The 14,819-nt window shown below is 48.4% G+C and overlaps 5 protein-coding genes across 6 annotated transcripts in view; 2 read left to right on the forward strand and 3 right to left on the reverse strand.

The window, feature by feature from the left end:
- SPPG_06709 overlaps window positions 1-8,341 on the forward strand; it is a gene marked incomplete at both ends in the record, with an annotated part of 14,277 nt that extends 5,936 nt beyond the window's left edge. The window contains 4 exons of one of the 2 annotated variants that reach the window (XM_016754911.1): window positions 49-3,495; window positions 3,562-3,734; window positions 3,798-7,538; window positions 7,601-8,341. In XM_016754911.1, coding sequence (XP_016606356.1) covers window positions 49-3,495; window positions 3,562-3,734; window positions 3,798-7,538; window positions 7,601-7,771 — 7,532 coding nt within the window. Of the gene's footprint in view, window positions 1-48; window positions 3,496-3,561; window positions 3,735-3,797 lie in introns of both variants that reach the window. The other variant, XM_016754910.1, reaches the window with a different exon arrangement.
- On the reverse strand, window positions 7,817-8,919 carry SPPG_06710 (uncharacterized protein). Its single transcript, XM_016754912.1, has 6 exons — window positions 8,700-8,919; window positions 8,550-8,639; window positions 8,364-8,486; window positions 8,282-8,306; window positions 8,143-8,228; window positions 7,817-8,076 (listed from the first exon to the last, which is right to left on the reverse strand). The coding sequence occupies exons 1-6, from the start codon at window positions 8,865-8,867 to the stop codon at window positions 7,960-7,962; spliced, it is 609 nt and encodes a 202-aa protein (XP_016606357.1). The 5' UTR covers window positions 8,868-8,919; the 3' UTR covers window positions 7,817-7,959.
- Window positions 8,920-9,547: 628 nt separating this feature from the next.
- On the reverse strand, window positions 9,548-10,251 carry SPPG_06711 (uncharacterized protein; the record flags this gene model as incomplete). The annotated part of the gene is made up of 3 exons (XM_016754913.1): window positions 9,548-9,760; window positions 9,834-9,915; window positions 10,070-10,251. 3 exons carry the CDS (start codon window positions 10,249-10,251, stop codon window positions 9,548-9,550), a joined length of 477 nt encoding a protein of 158 aa, XP_016606358.1.
- Window positions 10,252-11,947: 1,696 nt separating this feature from the next.
- SPPG_06712 (UMP-CMP kinase) lies at window positions 11,948-13,821 on the forward strand. Its single transcript, XM_016754914.1, has 7 exons — window positions 11,948-12,270; window positions 12,342-12,764; window positions 12,820-12,888; window positions 12,973-13,178; window positions 13,236-13,308; window positions 13,448-13,566; window positions 13,627-13,821. The coding sequence occupies exons 1-7, from the start codon at window positions 12,036-12,038 to the stop codon at window positions 13,696-13,698; spliced, it is 1,197 nt and encodes a 398-aa protein (XP_016606359.1). The 5' UTR covers window positions 11,948-12,035; the 3' UTR covers window positions 13,699-13,821.
- Window positions 13,753-14,769, reverse strand: SPPG_06713 (uncharacterized protein). The gene has a single exon (XM_016754915.1). It carries the CDS (start codon window positions 14,731-14,733, stop codon window positions 14,020-14,022), a length of 714 nt encoding a protein of 237 aa, XP_016606360.1. The 5' UTR covers window positions 14,734-14,769; the 3' UTR covers window positions 13,753-14,019.
- Window positions 14,770-14,819: the final 50 nt, after the last annotated feature.

The following is a 14,819-nucleotide window of genomic DNA, read 5'->3' on the forward strand; positions in this document are numbered from 1 at the left end:
CCCGACCTGTGGCGGATAGGGATGCCCGACATGAAAGTGTTTGTTGAGACGGGCTGATTGCGCGTGGATTCCAGCGTGCTTCTATCCTTGCCAAGAAGATAGTTGCCGTTTTTAAGAGTCTTGGAGGGATATTCCCCACCTCCAATGAGTATGATTTTTCGGTTAAGAAAGCGGCGGCTGTTGTGCACGCTGCCGGGACGCTTCTGGTGAGAAAGGGGTACGAGGTTGCGAAGGAGGTTTCGACTATTGTGGAGGCGCTGAATATGGTCGTGGGACCACAATTGCGAAAGAGGGATACGTCGCTTCTACAGGATGTCGTTCGGGAAGTCTTTGGCGAAGATCCGAAAGGCATATCCATGATAAGGATAGAGCAAGCTGTCCAGAAAGCAGGATTGGAGCTCGGAATACCCATATCAGACTACCTCCTCCAAAAATCTATCCAGTTATACGAATCTCTCACACATTTCCAAACTATTTTCATTGTCGGCGATGCTATGTCTGGCAAATCGACGCTGATCCACCTTCTCCACCATGCCTTGGATTCGTTGGACAAGGACTCTATCGTAAAGTCATTACAAGTCTATGACTGTCATGCTGGAGCCATGGACGAAAAACAATTGGGCGGATACTATGATGAAGCCACCAGTCAGTTCATTCAAGGCGTGCTCCCCACCATTGTATCCAAGGCCAACGAGCATGCAATGACGGTGGAAAGAAACCAGGAAGAGGACGACAGATCTGAAAATCTTGTCGGATCATCGTGGATTGTAATGGACGGTGACGTACCCGCCCATGCAATGGAACGAGTGGGTGAGCTAGAGAGAGATAAAACCGTTTTCTCATCCATATCAACCGCAATGCATCTCGGCAAGTCTGTCAGAATTCTACATGAAGCAACGTCTCTTAAACACGTATCGCCCGGAATCGTCTCCCAAAGCGCCATCATACACATGAACGGGGATCAAATCTCGATGGACCATATTCTCCAAACTGAGCTCAAAGATCTCCGACCACATCTAGAGACCCACTACAGTTTTATTCAAGCCATGCAGCGTCACATTGGAAACGCCATACTGGATTTCATATCCTCTACAACCACGCTCTTGGCCTCCAAGCGGATTCTGGTCGCCCAGGCTTGGCGTATATTTGCTTCAGTCTTTGATGAGTTGACCGTGGACGGTTTTGGGCGGTTCACGGTGTCGGAAAAGCTTGCATGGATCGTAGCAAGCTATATTACGGGAATATTGTGGTCTGTTGGGTGTTTTCCGGATATGAAGACGAGACGAAAATTGGATGCGTTTATCAAGACGCAGGTACTGACGACGGCTCTTACCGAGCTGCGCGAAGAGGCTAAATTAGACGACGGGTGCTTCAAGGTCGTGGTGGAGGTTCCTACAGATGGGACCGTGTACGATTATTACTTTGATGCACGGCTCTTGCGCTGGAAGCCTTGGAAAACACTCCCCAATGAGCAGGATCTTGCTGTGACTGTACCGCCCGGTCTGGAAGGGGCAGTCGCAACGGACGACATTATCCGAGTTTCCTATTTCATGCGACTATTGACCAATCGAGGACATCGGGTGATGGTGGTTGGTGCGCCGGGAACAGGAAAATCTACTGCTGTGCGATGCGGGTTGAATGAGGAGAACTTGGAAGGATATAATGGTGTACCAGTCTTGGTATCCCTGGTGAGTGAAACGCGAGCTAAGGATCTGAAAGCACAGTTGGAGAAGAGGTTGATACAGAAACGCCGGGGAACGATCGGATGCGTGGCTGGGAAGAGGCTATATGCATTTATAGACGATGTTGGGTATGAGAATGACGGTGCTGATTCTGTGTTGGAGTTCTGGAGGACGTGGATGGAGCGGGGAGGTTGGTATGGTGGCCAGAATGGGACAGACTGGGTGACAGTTGAAGGGCTGTCGATCGTTTCTGCCATGAACTTAAATCCAGGGACAAGCACAAGGATTTCCCCGCGATATCTTCGTCACTTTGTTCCTATTGCCGTTCACGACGATTTTTGCGCCAAGTTAGAAGAAATGACCGGCAATCTTTTAACGGATTCATTGGTGAACATTATGGGTCCCGCGCAGGATGGATTCCATGTATCACTCCTAAAGGCGACCCAGGAACTCTTTACAACCGTTCAAACCCTCTTTCTCCCCACCCCCGTTACACCGCAATACAGATTCAACCTTCGGGACGCTTTGAGCGTCCTGCGCGCTGTGGCAAATCAAGCAGAGACAGAAACTCTGACTACTGCTATCGTGCATATGTGGGGACATGCGTGCCATCGGGTGATGCGTGATCGCTTAGTGGAAGAGGATGCAAAAAAGCGTTTCGACGGCGCATTTAAAGAGGGTATTGAGAAATGGTTTGATGGCATCGCCTATCGCGATGTGTTTGCAGAGGATGATCCAACGATTTATATGCCGAGTCATACGGGGTGGAGGGGAACGTTAACGCAGCTGAGAAAGTCCTGGAAACCCATTGAGAGCATCTACGAGTTTAGTCAGCGACTCTGTTTTGATTTGCCAAGTTTGGGGGATACCAGTCCAGAAGACGTTCGCTCCATCATGCATGTTGATGGTGTCGGAACCGCGCTACGGATCTGTCATGGGTTACGTGAGGGACATGTCGTCCTCTGTGGGTATCATCATGGGGACCGGTTCCTGCTGACCCAACTTGCAGCTTGGATGGCGGGGATGGTGGCGATTGAGCACCGGTATCCAATGCAAATAAACGAAACGCTGGCATCCGTCTTCAAAACTGCAATTCAACAAGACCAGTCTATTGTACTCTATCTAGAATGGAATGAAACTATTGCAACGTCATCTGAACTCTGCTCGGTCCTGAAATGGGGATATTCGGACCACATCTTCGAAACCGTTCTTAAAGGAAATATACTGGAAGGTTTTAAGGAGCGGTTAAAACGTGGACGTGACTCGGCACCAGTGACAGACGACACTGTTTACCATCGCTTTGTCTCTTACATCTGCTCCAAAATCCACATTATCCTTTCCATTCCTCAAGATCACCCAAACAACGAAGGCACATTTGTACGTACGATGGTCAAGTACCCCATTCCCTTTGCCATGAGTACTCTGCAATGGATCCCGCCTCACAGCAACGAAACCCTCCAATATAAATTCAAGCCCATTACACAACTCCCCATTGCAAAACACCACCTCGACCTGCTCCCAGGACTGTTTTCAAAAATCCACAATGAAGCTCCTGTACCAGTTTATTCCACACCCATCCTACACAACACATCCCTTTATACTGCCGTGCGTATCTTTGTGAGGTTGTACACGGAAAAGCATGCGGTATGCATGGAAGAAGTCGACGGGGTGCAAACGACGTTGGAGAAATCCGCTTGGGGAATGAGTGTTGTGAAGGGATTGGAGGAGGGGCATCAAATGTGGAAAAAGACGTTCGAGGAGACCACGAGGCGGACAAGGGAGTATTTGAAGGATATGGAGGATGAGAGGGAAGGTAATCAAAATAACGTGAACTAATAATGCATTTTTCTCAAACATGCTGAAAACGTTTGTTTTATAGCGTTGGATAAGGCCAAGGCGGATATCAACAAGGAAACAGACGGACTGGATAAACTCGTCACAGAGTGGACGGACCTCAAAGCCGCTTATGGTCGACAAATTGAAAAAGTCTTGCCAGCCTTGTCGGCTGCCCAGAAAGCTGTGGAAGCTATATCCCGAAACGAGCTTTACGAGGTATCCAAAAAGGCTGCATTTAAATTCTACATTCAAACATTATTTTTGACCAATATTTTATAGATTAAATCCATGATCAATCCCCCACGGCCCGTTCAAACCCTCTTTGAAGCCCTCTTGATTCTCTTTCGATTTGACCTCCGTCCCAATGAAACGCTGTGGGAGGCCTCCCGTCGCTTCCTTTCAGACCGATTCACATCCCATATAGCGGCATTCGACCCAGAAAGCGTCTCAACACCACACATGTTGCGAGTTGAAGAGTGCATATCGCAGCCAGAATTTCATATTGCAGATTTAAATCGGATTTCGAGAGCAGTGGGGATTTTGGCGGGGTGGGTTATTGCAGTGCAAAAGTATCATACAATGATGGTATCGCTCGCTCCGCTAAAGAAGGAGGTGCAAGGCCTTGGGGTGCGAGTGGACGAAAAGAAGGCCTTCGTGGCAATGGCGACGGGACGTGTCAGTGATATGGAAACGCGATTGAGCACCATGCGATGCGAGTTTGATCGGCGGATACGCGAAAAGGAGGAAGTTTTGGCCAAGTTTCGGGAGGCGGAAGCGAGGCAAAAGGAATCAATGAGGATAAAGGAGGCGTTGGAATTTTGTAAGGGGGTTTGGGAAGGGGAGGTGAAGGGGTTGGCTGAGAAGCAAAGGGTGCTGCTTGGGGAGACGTTGTTGGCAGCCTGGATGATAGCATACTTGGGGGGCCACGACCTCCAAACCCGACAGTCACATCTCACACACTGGAAAAGCCACCTCCAATTATCAAATATCCCAATTACGACCTTTTCGCTTTCAAGTTACCTTTCCGACGGGCGTATACACGAAATGTGTCTTACCGCGCGTGCATATCTGGATGAGAGTACTTTCGATGCATTGTTTATCAGCAAGTACACGGAAGCATTTCCATTGTTGTTTGATCCGCTGGATCGTGTATGGCCTCCCTTGCAAATGGTGGAAAGAACCGTTGATGTCGTGCGGGACGGAAAGCAGCTGGTACGCGCAATGCGAAAAGGGATGTCTGTTATTGTTGAAGACGGCCCTGATATCGAACGAGTGGTTTGGGATGGGTTTGGAAGATTCGGAATGGGCTTTGAGACGGTTGTCCAAGGGGAAAAGGTGATCGTTGATCCCGGGTTTCGAATGTACGTGTTGATGCATCGGAACATGGGCATCGACGCGGAGTGGCAAAAGTATTTGGCGCATATTGACGTGTCGGTTTGCACGGATGGAATATACGCGCAACTCTTGGACGCTATCCTCCAAAAAGAGGATCCACGCTTGTTTGACAAGAGAAATGAGCTCAATACAGAGTTCCTGGCGAATAAGCACAAATTATCGACCCTATCCAAGCGAGGCCGTGAGTTTTTGGTCCAGTTTTCGGAAGCAGACATTTGGGGAGGGAACTTGTACGCTTCCTTAGTGGGTGTTCACGAGCAAAGTATGGCAATCCTGCAAACAGGCAAATCGCTCCGCCAGCTGGAACGGGATCTACGAACGCACTTAGAATGGTATGAGAGTATAGCGCGGTTTGGTGCCACTTTATGTCATGTCGTCATCAAGATGGGACGAGTCAAGCCGTGGTGGTTGATGCGTATGGAAACGATTATTGAGTCCTGTGTGAGGGGGTTGGGATCCATACCAGAGGGGAATGCAATGCGACTTGCCGAAGCGAAACGCGCGTGTGTGGGTGAAATGCTGCGGTTGGTGAAAGGGCTTGAGAGAGGGGAGAGGGTACTGGTAGGGTTTTTGATGGCCGTGAGCACAGAGGGTATACACCTCCCGGATGCTTATCGGTACTTTATAATCAACAACCGTGCTCCGCCGACACATAAATCTCACGAGGAGATACCCAATCCGTCACCGATCTGGCTCGCACCCCAAAAATGGAACCAAATCCAGTCATTGTCGAAACTTCCTCCTTTTGATGCCGAAAAGTTTAGTTTGGATTTTGTTCGGTTTGCGAATTTGGCAACTACACCAGAATTTGAGTCAAGCTGGGAGGCAGTATATAGAGCACATGAGCCGTGGACGGCGAAATTTCCGCACAAGTGGGCGAAATTGGGGATCGTGGAGCGGTTGCTGGTGCTAAAGTGTTTGAGACCAGATGCAGTGTGGAAGGTCATGGAGGAAATTGTTGGGCGAGTGTTTGGAGATGTGGTGGATGTTGAGCCTGGTGTTGTTGCAGAGGTTGTCGAAGCGTCTATTGCCTATAGGCCGATACTCTATGTGAACGTAGGTTGCGAGGAGGATCCCATGGCTCTTGTGAGGGCTGTGGCGAGCCGAAAGGGAATGAGTAGCTCTTGCTTCTTTGTGGCGGTTGGGAGAGGTGTGGATGTCGAAGGGATTGTCGAGGAAGCTATCGCGAAGGGCCGATGGGTAGTGCTATTGAATGCAAACCTCTTGGACGGACGGACCTTGCAAGTCCTTGGAAACCGGTTCCAAAATATGACCGACAAGACTGTCCATGCTAATTTCCGATTATGGATCTGTGTCGATTCCACTACGGCCCTTTCTCACTGGTATTACCTCCACTCGTTGACCTTGATCTCCAATCCCACACATCTTCCCCGACGGCTCCTCGAATCCCTCTCAGCCATCGCAGACCATCTCAACCCGTTTGAATTTAAGGCAACCCCGGCATATCGAACAGCGCTCTTTCATCTTGCCCTCTTTCACACTGTGATGCCGATGCGGTACCGATTTGGAGGATTTAACCAAGAGTATATGTTCCTTTTACCAGATTTGAGTGTCGCTGTTCAAGTCCTTCGTACTGTCTTTGCGTCCAAGAGTGGTGGAAAGAGGGTTTTACATGCGGTGGGTGAGATGGTTTATGCGGCACGAGCGGAGGATAATGTTGATCGAAGGGCATTGATGGCATTGCTTGGGGACGTTATTGCTAGCGGATGGGAAGAGGCTTGGGTCAATGTCGTGGATGAGGCAATCCAAAAGGGGGACGTGGGTCCGGGCTTATTAAGAACCGTTCAAAGTGAGGACATCGTGCCGGAAATGGTGGGATTGAAATCGAATGCCATGGTGCATTTAAATGACGGAATATCAAGCAATCTGCTCGAGACACTTTGTTGTGCCTATCCAGAGGTTTTGGATGTGCCAATGACACGATTCTCGAGCCTTGTGGCAATGGTACTCGACAGCCTCACGCAGTTTGTATCCCGATTGAATGCTGCGACAGTTGGAACACTACTAGATCCTTCGACGCCTATGCCAAACCTGCCTCCCAAATCCACTGAAAAATACCTAGACAAACTCTTGGTAGATAACATGGTCCAATACCGTGGAATGATCCTCTCCCTCTGTGCCGATGTTACCTCCCTCGTGGCCCAACTCTCTGGACACACGCCCATTACTCACCGTACGATCAACTTTGTCATGCTTTTGAACGACAACCATCTCCCAGACGAATGGAAAACAGGGCCATATTATGAGTTTTTTGGAGGGCTTGAAAGGTGGATGGAGGATCTCTTTGAACGAATCAAGTACATTAAGGGGTGGTGGTTTATCCGCTACGAGAGTCATGACCATCCTTTGCGTAATTTAGTGCTACATGATATGAGCAAGGTGTTTTCTCCACGGGCGTTTATAAATGCCATCATGCTTGACCACACCCTATATCACGAGACACCGACCGAGCTCGAAGCTACCATCCTATCCTCTAAGCAAACTTCACCTCCCGATACCGGCTGCTTTGTCTCGGGGTTGGTGTTGGTAGGTGGGGGGTGGGACAAGAGTAAAGGGGGATTGAAAGAAGGCCGGGATGGGGATGTGGGGATGAACGTTGGTTGTGTGAGTACATGGCGTTATTGGTCTTTTATTCGTTTATGTATTCACTGGTTGTTTTTATCTAGCTTTGGATTACCCCCATCCAAAAATCATCCGCCAAGCGTGCTCACCGATATAAGTGTCCCATCTACCTATCACGTCCCATGGGTTTCATCGCGATGGTAGAAATGCCTAGTCAAGTATCTTCCAAAACATGGATAAAATGCAACGTGCATTTCCAGTGTACGGCGATATGAACGTAGAAAAGTGAACATACAATCAAAGTGTGTTGGGACACTTTTCCTGGGAGCTGAAAATACCTCTATTTGTCAAGATGCGACTATCCATACTATGCTTTGCTGCTGTTTTCTCTACCTCTACCTAAACCAAGCTGTGCTACCAACAATCACTGACTACACTACGCTACAGCGACCTAAACGATACCTCAATAATACAACGCTAAATGTGCCATACGTCGACACGCCCGTTTATCCGTAAACAAATCACCAGCACCGAGGAGTTTACGAAGTTCCGCGAGTTGCGTCTTGTTCTTCTCGTCTCTCTACAAAGCCAACCATTAACCAAAGCCAGTCAAAATCACGAGAACGACAATGAGCTTTTCATATACTTTAAGGATTTTATCTGACTTGTAAATCCGGAACCTATCATCATTGAACACATGTCGGCCGATTGCATAATTGATATCATATGTACCTAATAAAACAATCAACATCTGAATCATTACATACAAAATGACAGGGACATACCAGGGCCAGGAACCATTGTGAAAGTCTTCAAAAAAAATATAAATAATGACATATGCAAACCAACAAAAAAATTGAAGCCTACTTGAGTCAGTTGTGATTCGAGGCTACTTTTGGGCGATTTGGATGCTAGGATGCCTAATCTGCTGACAGCTGGTTTATCTAGTGTGTTCAAAAACGGAGGATCGTAGGTGCCTACACCAGGGGACTAGGGTATAAACGCTGTCAGACAAGTGCTCTTAATGAGTGTAAAAGATGATTGGTATGGTACCTCAGCGGAGGGTGTCCGAAACCGTTGACCTGTACGAACACATAATCCGAGTTTGGAAATGGGTTTATGGGCGCTTGTAAAGGTGGTTGTCTAATCGTACTTTACACACATGCCATATTGTGCGATTTTAGCATTTTGTGAGTGACTTACTTGGTCAACGTCATACCCGCCTGGTCCAATATCGCCTGTGACGGGTGGAAGAGTCTTGAAACGTGCCGAGCGGGGACCGTGGAAGGACGTTGTGTGCATTGTAGTTGTGAACAAGAGATGAAAGTGCGTTGCAGGTTTAGTGGCGGCTTTCGCTGGTGTAGATTGCATTTTTGAGGGCGTTTAGGGGTCTTGCTGTATTTTATGGTTACGTTGCGTTTTTCATTTGCATTGAGAGTATCAATGCGTGGCTTTCGCTATGCGCTTGGGATGTACGTACAACACGCTCCGTATGGCACATCTTTTAGGAGAATTTACGATGGAGAGCGACTTCTAGTAAGCTTGCCTTCCTTGGATGTGGTAGCCGTTCCTCAGAGTCTCTCCGCAATCGAACTCTAATTCTTCGTTACCCGTTAAAGCAATAATAGGCCTCTATCCTACCATGGAAAGTTGATAGGGCAGAAATTCGAATGACCATCATTGACACAAGTCCAGACGATTTGGAAAGTTATTGTCCTCAGCACGGCGAAGTCTCAGAAGATTACCCATGCACAGGACGGTGCTTAGCTTCGCGTCCCGGGATATGTCGGGTCCCTACCTAACGATAACGTAAAATACTGCTGTTGTTCATATTCAAAAAATCCATATGGTATCTCGCTTTGTCCAATATCCCATCACGACTACTATTATGCTGTACAGATGCATAAATCTCACCATACCCACACACATAATCTCCACGCCCCAAACGTACAATACCAAAACCACGACGTAAAGGATATTTCGTACACATGTACATTCCATATATCCCCTATAACACAACCATTAGAAGCCATGCAAAATGATGGCGACTCCTACTCCTTGGACCGTCGGCGTCGCTTCTTGGGTGCATCAGACAGACTCGTCCTCGGGGTCATTCTCTGAAAGGACGGGTTCAAGACCACGTTGGGACGGGATGTACTTGTTGGCGACGTGCCCATCATAACGGGTGGAAGATTGAACTGGAGAACAAAGGATTGGCCGCTTGTGTCGCTGCGCTGGAGTTTGAGCATGTGCGAGCGGTAGTGCTGATCAACAGGTGGGCAGCGTAGAATGTGAGACGTGGTTGTACTTTGGGACCAGCAAAACGGAAAAACCTACCTGCATCATGTTGTCCTGACGGGAAAACCGAGAAGAGCAGCCTTCGAGAAGACAGGCAAAAGGTTTGACGCCCGTGTGAATCCTGTAGAGACGTGGATGGTTAAGAAGGAGTGTCCGTGACAAGTGAAAACTCGGAGAAAACGCGCCTGAAATGTCGTGCCAGGTGGCCACTACCATCAAAATCGTTTAGTTGGGAATATGCGACAATCCAAATGGGGGTATTTGAAGACTCTCACCTCGTCGTAAACGCCTTGTCGCACTCCTTGCAAATGTATCGCCTCTCCTTTTCTTCATTCTCAATCGAATCATCCGAGATGGTATCCTTGTTCAGTGCCTCTCCACGACTGGTGCGAGGCATACCGTGCCGTATACCGTGAGGCATACTTTGAGGCATACCTTGAGACATGCCATGAGCCATGGCATGAACCGATGTCGACGACTTGACAGGTGACTGCACGATGGGACCCGCGGGTGCCGTCCGTTTCCCAGTTGATTTTGTGGGTATATCAAACAGGGGACAAGTGTAAGAGGACGGAGACGAGCAAGACGAGACCGAGCCTAACGAGGAGTTAAGACTGATGTGTCAAAAACCTTCCACGCCGTACACAAAACGAAAAACGCGACCAACGCGCAAAACGACCATACCCAAGAGCGAGGTCGGCGTATCCATCAGTGGAGTCTCTCTTAAGGAAACAGGTGAAGCGGAGTGAAAGAGAGCGGGCGAGGCTGGAGGTGATGAGTCTTGAGGGGGCGTGGGAGAAGAGCAAGACGAAGTATGGGTAGTGGTGGGAGAAGGAGAAGGATTGTAGCAGCAACTCGTAGTCGTAGTAGAGTGCAATCGGTCTGAAGGCGTGGAAGAGGTATCGCAAAGGAGATTGACCAGATGGCCTCTGGATGAGCGACCTGCAAAAAAGGCCATGTCTAAAAAAGTGGGTTGCAAAAAGCAGTGAGAACCACAAGGGAGAAGGTGAATGCCACACATTATTCTTATATCCTACCTCCAACCTGTCAATTGCAGTTGTGTCTGCGGAGACGTGCGAAAAATGGATAATGAAAGGGAAGGGAATCAAGTAACGCGCGCTACGGAACCTGGTGCACCTGTGGTCGAATCCTTTGCAATGAAAAAGGGTAAAGTAAACTCGTTCACACACTTTAGACAGATAGACAGACAGATGGACGCGTGTGTGTCAATGCACCCAAAAGGCCGAAAATGCAACGCAGAGCAAGGATGAAATAGAAAGAAGGGCGCAAAGTGTGGAGTGAATCTCAGGGACCCTCACAGCTGTGTGTAATGTCTGTGCCCTCTCCGCCCGTCTGTAAGCGTGCGGACGTGCGTGCGTGGGCATGCGTTTATGTGATGTGATGAGCAACTTGTCAAAGTGACCCCAAGGGAAATAGGAAGAAAAAAAGCGAGACCCTGTCAAAATGTAGAAATTTACTAATCTACTATACACATAGCATGTGAGCGAATGTCAGTCCCCATGGGTTATGGATAGAGATGAATTGGAAGAGATGATGATATAAAAGAGGGAGAAGAAAATGAATGGCCCCTTTACGCATCGCTGCCTCTTCACGTTCCCTCTCGTTATCATTGCTATAGTGCAAGAGTGGCGAGGATGAAATGCATTAGCGACTGGAACGAATAGGTGAGAGTCCTGTTTATGCGACCCATGAGGACACCATTCGTCTCTATTGTCTGTTGCACCTGAACTTGAGTGAAGGAGCGAAGGAGTTTAAAGGCGATAGAATAGGCCTTCTGGTTATGTCTTTGTCTAATGGTTGTAAAGGCTTTTGCAAGAGTGTTCTTTGTCGTGTTTCGCCGTGCTTTCTCCATTGAAGCATACGTCTTCTGATGGTTGTCTCGGGCTTCTTTCCTTCTCGATTCCCTGCTGAAAAGTATCGAAGTAAAATAAAGGAGTTCATTCTTCTTCCTCGTCTTTTTCTTCAATTGAATCTTTCTTGTATGGCAACCAACCCGCTTCCTTTTGACAGCTCGAACACTGCGGGGGGATTTGATCGCAGATTACGTGAGACACGCGCAGAGCGATGTGGCTTGTACTGTTGCCATGACATTCACCGCTCTCCTCGTCGCTCTGCACACGGCTTCTTCCTAATGAGCTTTTGCCTCTTGATAGATTCCGACACTCCAAAGCTTTATCCCCATTCGGGCTTCCTCCTTTGGGCTCATACTAAAAAACCATAATGTGGAGGTCCCTCATTCGCCCGTCTTGTCGGCGTGCTCGTAACCCATCTCTCATCAGCACAAGGACACTGGCTCCACAAGTTTGCCACGCCAGCACCTCTTTGCCCGCGCACCCTGACGCTCCCAAAGGCCCTCACCCAAAAATATCCGGTCCTGCCCTCCTTATTGTTGCTCTCACAGGGGTTGGCGTTGCTGCCACATGGAAGACTCACGTTGAACAGCGCCAACGTGAAGGTACTAGAGATAATTTTTGCAGATGATCATCACATTTATGACGCTGATCGTCTGAATATATCTATTTGCAGAACATCAAGCGCTTCAAGCTGCTGAAGAGGCTGCCAAAAAGGCAGCTGAAAAGGTGGCCCAAGTAGCAAAAGAAGAACAGTCAAAACTTGCTCAAAAGGCAAAGGAGGCAAAAGCCAAGGTCATCCAAGCAACAGAAAAGGTTGTCCAATCCACTCAGAAGGCAGCACAACAGGCGGTCGAAAAGACACGAGAAGAGGTGGTGCATGTCAAAGAGACGGTCGTTCACAAGGCTCAACAAGCCACAGAGGCAACTGGAAAGGCGGTACAAAAGGCAAAGGAGCAAGTCTCGGACGCGGTGAAAAAAGTGACTCACAAGGCCGAGGCTGTCGTTCCGGCCGCTGCACACAAGCTCCCATCAGCGGCTGCGTCTCTCAGCTTGTCGCCCTTGCCAGATGACACGACCGTCGTTTTTGTCCTCGGAGGTAGGCGTGTCGGATGTAGCATGATCGCGGTATTCTGTCTGACACGTTATGACAGGGCCAGGAGCTGGCAAGGGAACGCAGTGTGCGAACCTTGTTCGTGACTATGGCTTTGTCCATCTCTCTGGTAAGACCCGGCAAGCCAACCTTACAGTGTTCACCTAAAGATCCCAACGAAAATCCGTTCCATTCTGTGTACCCGCGTATATAGCTGGAGATTTACTGCGCGCCGAGCAAAACAGATCAGGATCCGAATACGGAGAGCTTATCAACAGCTACATTAAGGAGGGTCAGATTGTACCCATGGAGATTACTATTGCTCTCTTGCACAAGGCCATGAAGGAGGCGCATTCAAGTCGATTCTTGGTGGATGGGTTCCCCCGAAAGATGGACCAGGCCCTCAAGTTTGAAGAGGAGGTATGCGAATAGGTGACCGTGCTAAAATGTCGTAGTGTTTACATACCTATGCCATAGGTGTGCGAGGGAAAATTTATCCTCTACTTTGAGTGTCCAGAAGAAGAAATGCTCAAGCGTCTCTTGAAGAGAGGTATGTCTTGTTTTCCATGGTACATTGGTACACGGGGCATCCCTTGATTGGGATTCTTATGGGGATCCCTATGGACACCCTGTGGGCAACCCTTTGGGGATTTGTGGCCACGTACTTATCGCAATTGCTCCCCATCTAGGCGAAACAAGCGGCCGGGTGGACGACAATATAGAGTCCATCAAGAAGAGATTCCAAACCTTCAAGGACACGAGTTTCCCCGTCATTGAGCACTATGAAGCAAAAGGAAAAGTCAAGACGGTAATCTACCAGCCATGATGCTGCATCTTCATAGACATTGTACTAACTCTTGCTCCGCAGGTATCGTGCTTAAAATCGGTGGAAGATGTGTACGCAGATACAAAAAAGGTGATTGATGAGCTGGTGGGGTAGATTAGAAGTAATGGTATATTTGGATCGAAGGGAGCACACTAGGTGCAGAGAATAGGCTACTTATAAATTTTTTGATTATTAAACAAAAAATAATGATTACACTGAATGGTCAGTCCGTACACAGTCTACAATGTTCTCTACCACTGGGAAGGTTGATGCGTTTTCTGATTGTGTACGGCGTGTGTGTGTGTGCACTTTGTGTGGCATTTGCTTGTCTTAGGCTTGTCTCTCTTTATACGTGTTACACTTTTCACTTTCATTTTGAACCTCTTCCAATTTCACCATTACACCCTATCTTGACACCTCGCTGCCACTTGTGCTTTACTCATTCCCCACTTCCACCTCACAGCACTCTGGTTCAGCTGCCGCGGCAAACCCAAATTCCTCCTCCTCTTCCTCCTCATAGCCAACTTCGAACCTTTTTCGATTCTTACTCCTCGAGTTCCTCGGCCGACCTCGTCGCTTATGCTCCACATCCATACAATCCTCCTTGCCCAAATGCTTACACCTCCGACAGGGCCGTTGATCATCACATGCCAGATGCGCCTTTTTGCAGTGATTGCAGGCTCGGGTAACTTGTTTGGAGCGTTTGGTGGATGGGGAGGGGGACTTCTTTTTTGTGTAAGGTTTTGGTAGCAGTTTTTTCAGGGAAAGGGTCGTACGGAGTTTTTGGCGGGTATAGGTTGAGGGAGCTGATGGTGGTGGGGGTATGCGGTGTTTGTGCATATGTTTATGAATGTGGTCTGGATGAAGGTGCTCGGCGTGGACGTGCTCTGGGTGGATGTGCTCGTGAATGTGCTCATTCAAGTGGTTGTGTAAATGTTCGGCATGTAAATGTTCATGAAGATGCTCAGCATGCAAATGTTCAGAAACATGTTCTTGCATATGAGATTCAGAATGCAAATCTGGGTGCATGTGGTGATGATGCTGTTCAGGATGCATCGTGGGCTGAGGAACTTGTGGATCTGGATGTTCGTGTATTCCGTGAGGGGTATCTGACGATATGGAGGCTAGCCCTCCAATCCTGAACGGCATTGTAGGTGAATATGGAGGGGGCTTCAAAGAAAAAAAGAAAAAGGACGATATAAATACCAACGGTACACATGATCAGTGTACATGAA

This window comes from Spizellomyces punctatus (assembly GCF_000182565.1).
Source record: "Spizellomyces punctatus DAOM BR117 chromosome Unknown supercont1.12, whole genome shotgun sequence".
In the NCBI taxonomy this organism is placed as follows: Eukaryota; Fungi; Chytridiomycota; class Chytridiomycetes; order Spizellomycetales; family Spizellomycetaceae; genus Spizellomyces; species Spizellomyces punctatus.

What these genes read in the sequence shown, in the direction of transcription:
- SPPG_06713 (XM_016754915.1), bottom strand. Translation starts at nt 14,733, where the DNA reads ATGCCGTTCAGGATTGGAGGGCTAGCCTCCATATCGTCAGATACCCCT.
- SPPG_06710 (XM_016754912.1), bottom strand. Translation starts at nt 8,867, where the DNA reads ATGCAATCTACACCAGCGAAAGCCGCCACTAAACCTGCAACGCACTTT. An exon ending in GCGGGTATGACGTTGACCAA is followed by an intron (nt 8,640 to 8,699) that starts GTAAGTCACTCA and finishes AAGTACGATTAG; the next exon opens with ACAACCACCTTTACAAGCGC. An exon ending in TTCGGACACCCTCCGCTGAG is followed by an intron (nt 8,487 to 8,549) that starts GTACCATACCAA and finishes TTTATACCCTAG; the next exon opens with TCCCCTGGTGTAGGCACCTA.
- SPPG_06712 (XM_016754914.1), top strand. Translation starts at nt 12,036, where the DNA reads ATGTGGAGGTCCCTCATTCGCCCGTCTTGTCGGCGTGCTCGTAACCCA. An exon ending in CGTCGTTTTTGTCCTCGGAG is followed by an intron (nt 12,765 to 12,819) that starts GTAGGCGTGTCG and finishes ACGTTATGACAG; the next exon opens with GGCCAGGAGCTGGCAAGGGA. An exon ending in TGGCTTTGTCCATCTCTCTG is followed by an intron (nt 12,889 to 12,972) that starts GTAAGACCCGGC and finishes CCGCGTATATAG; the next exon opens with CTGGAGATTTACTGCGCGCC.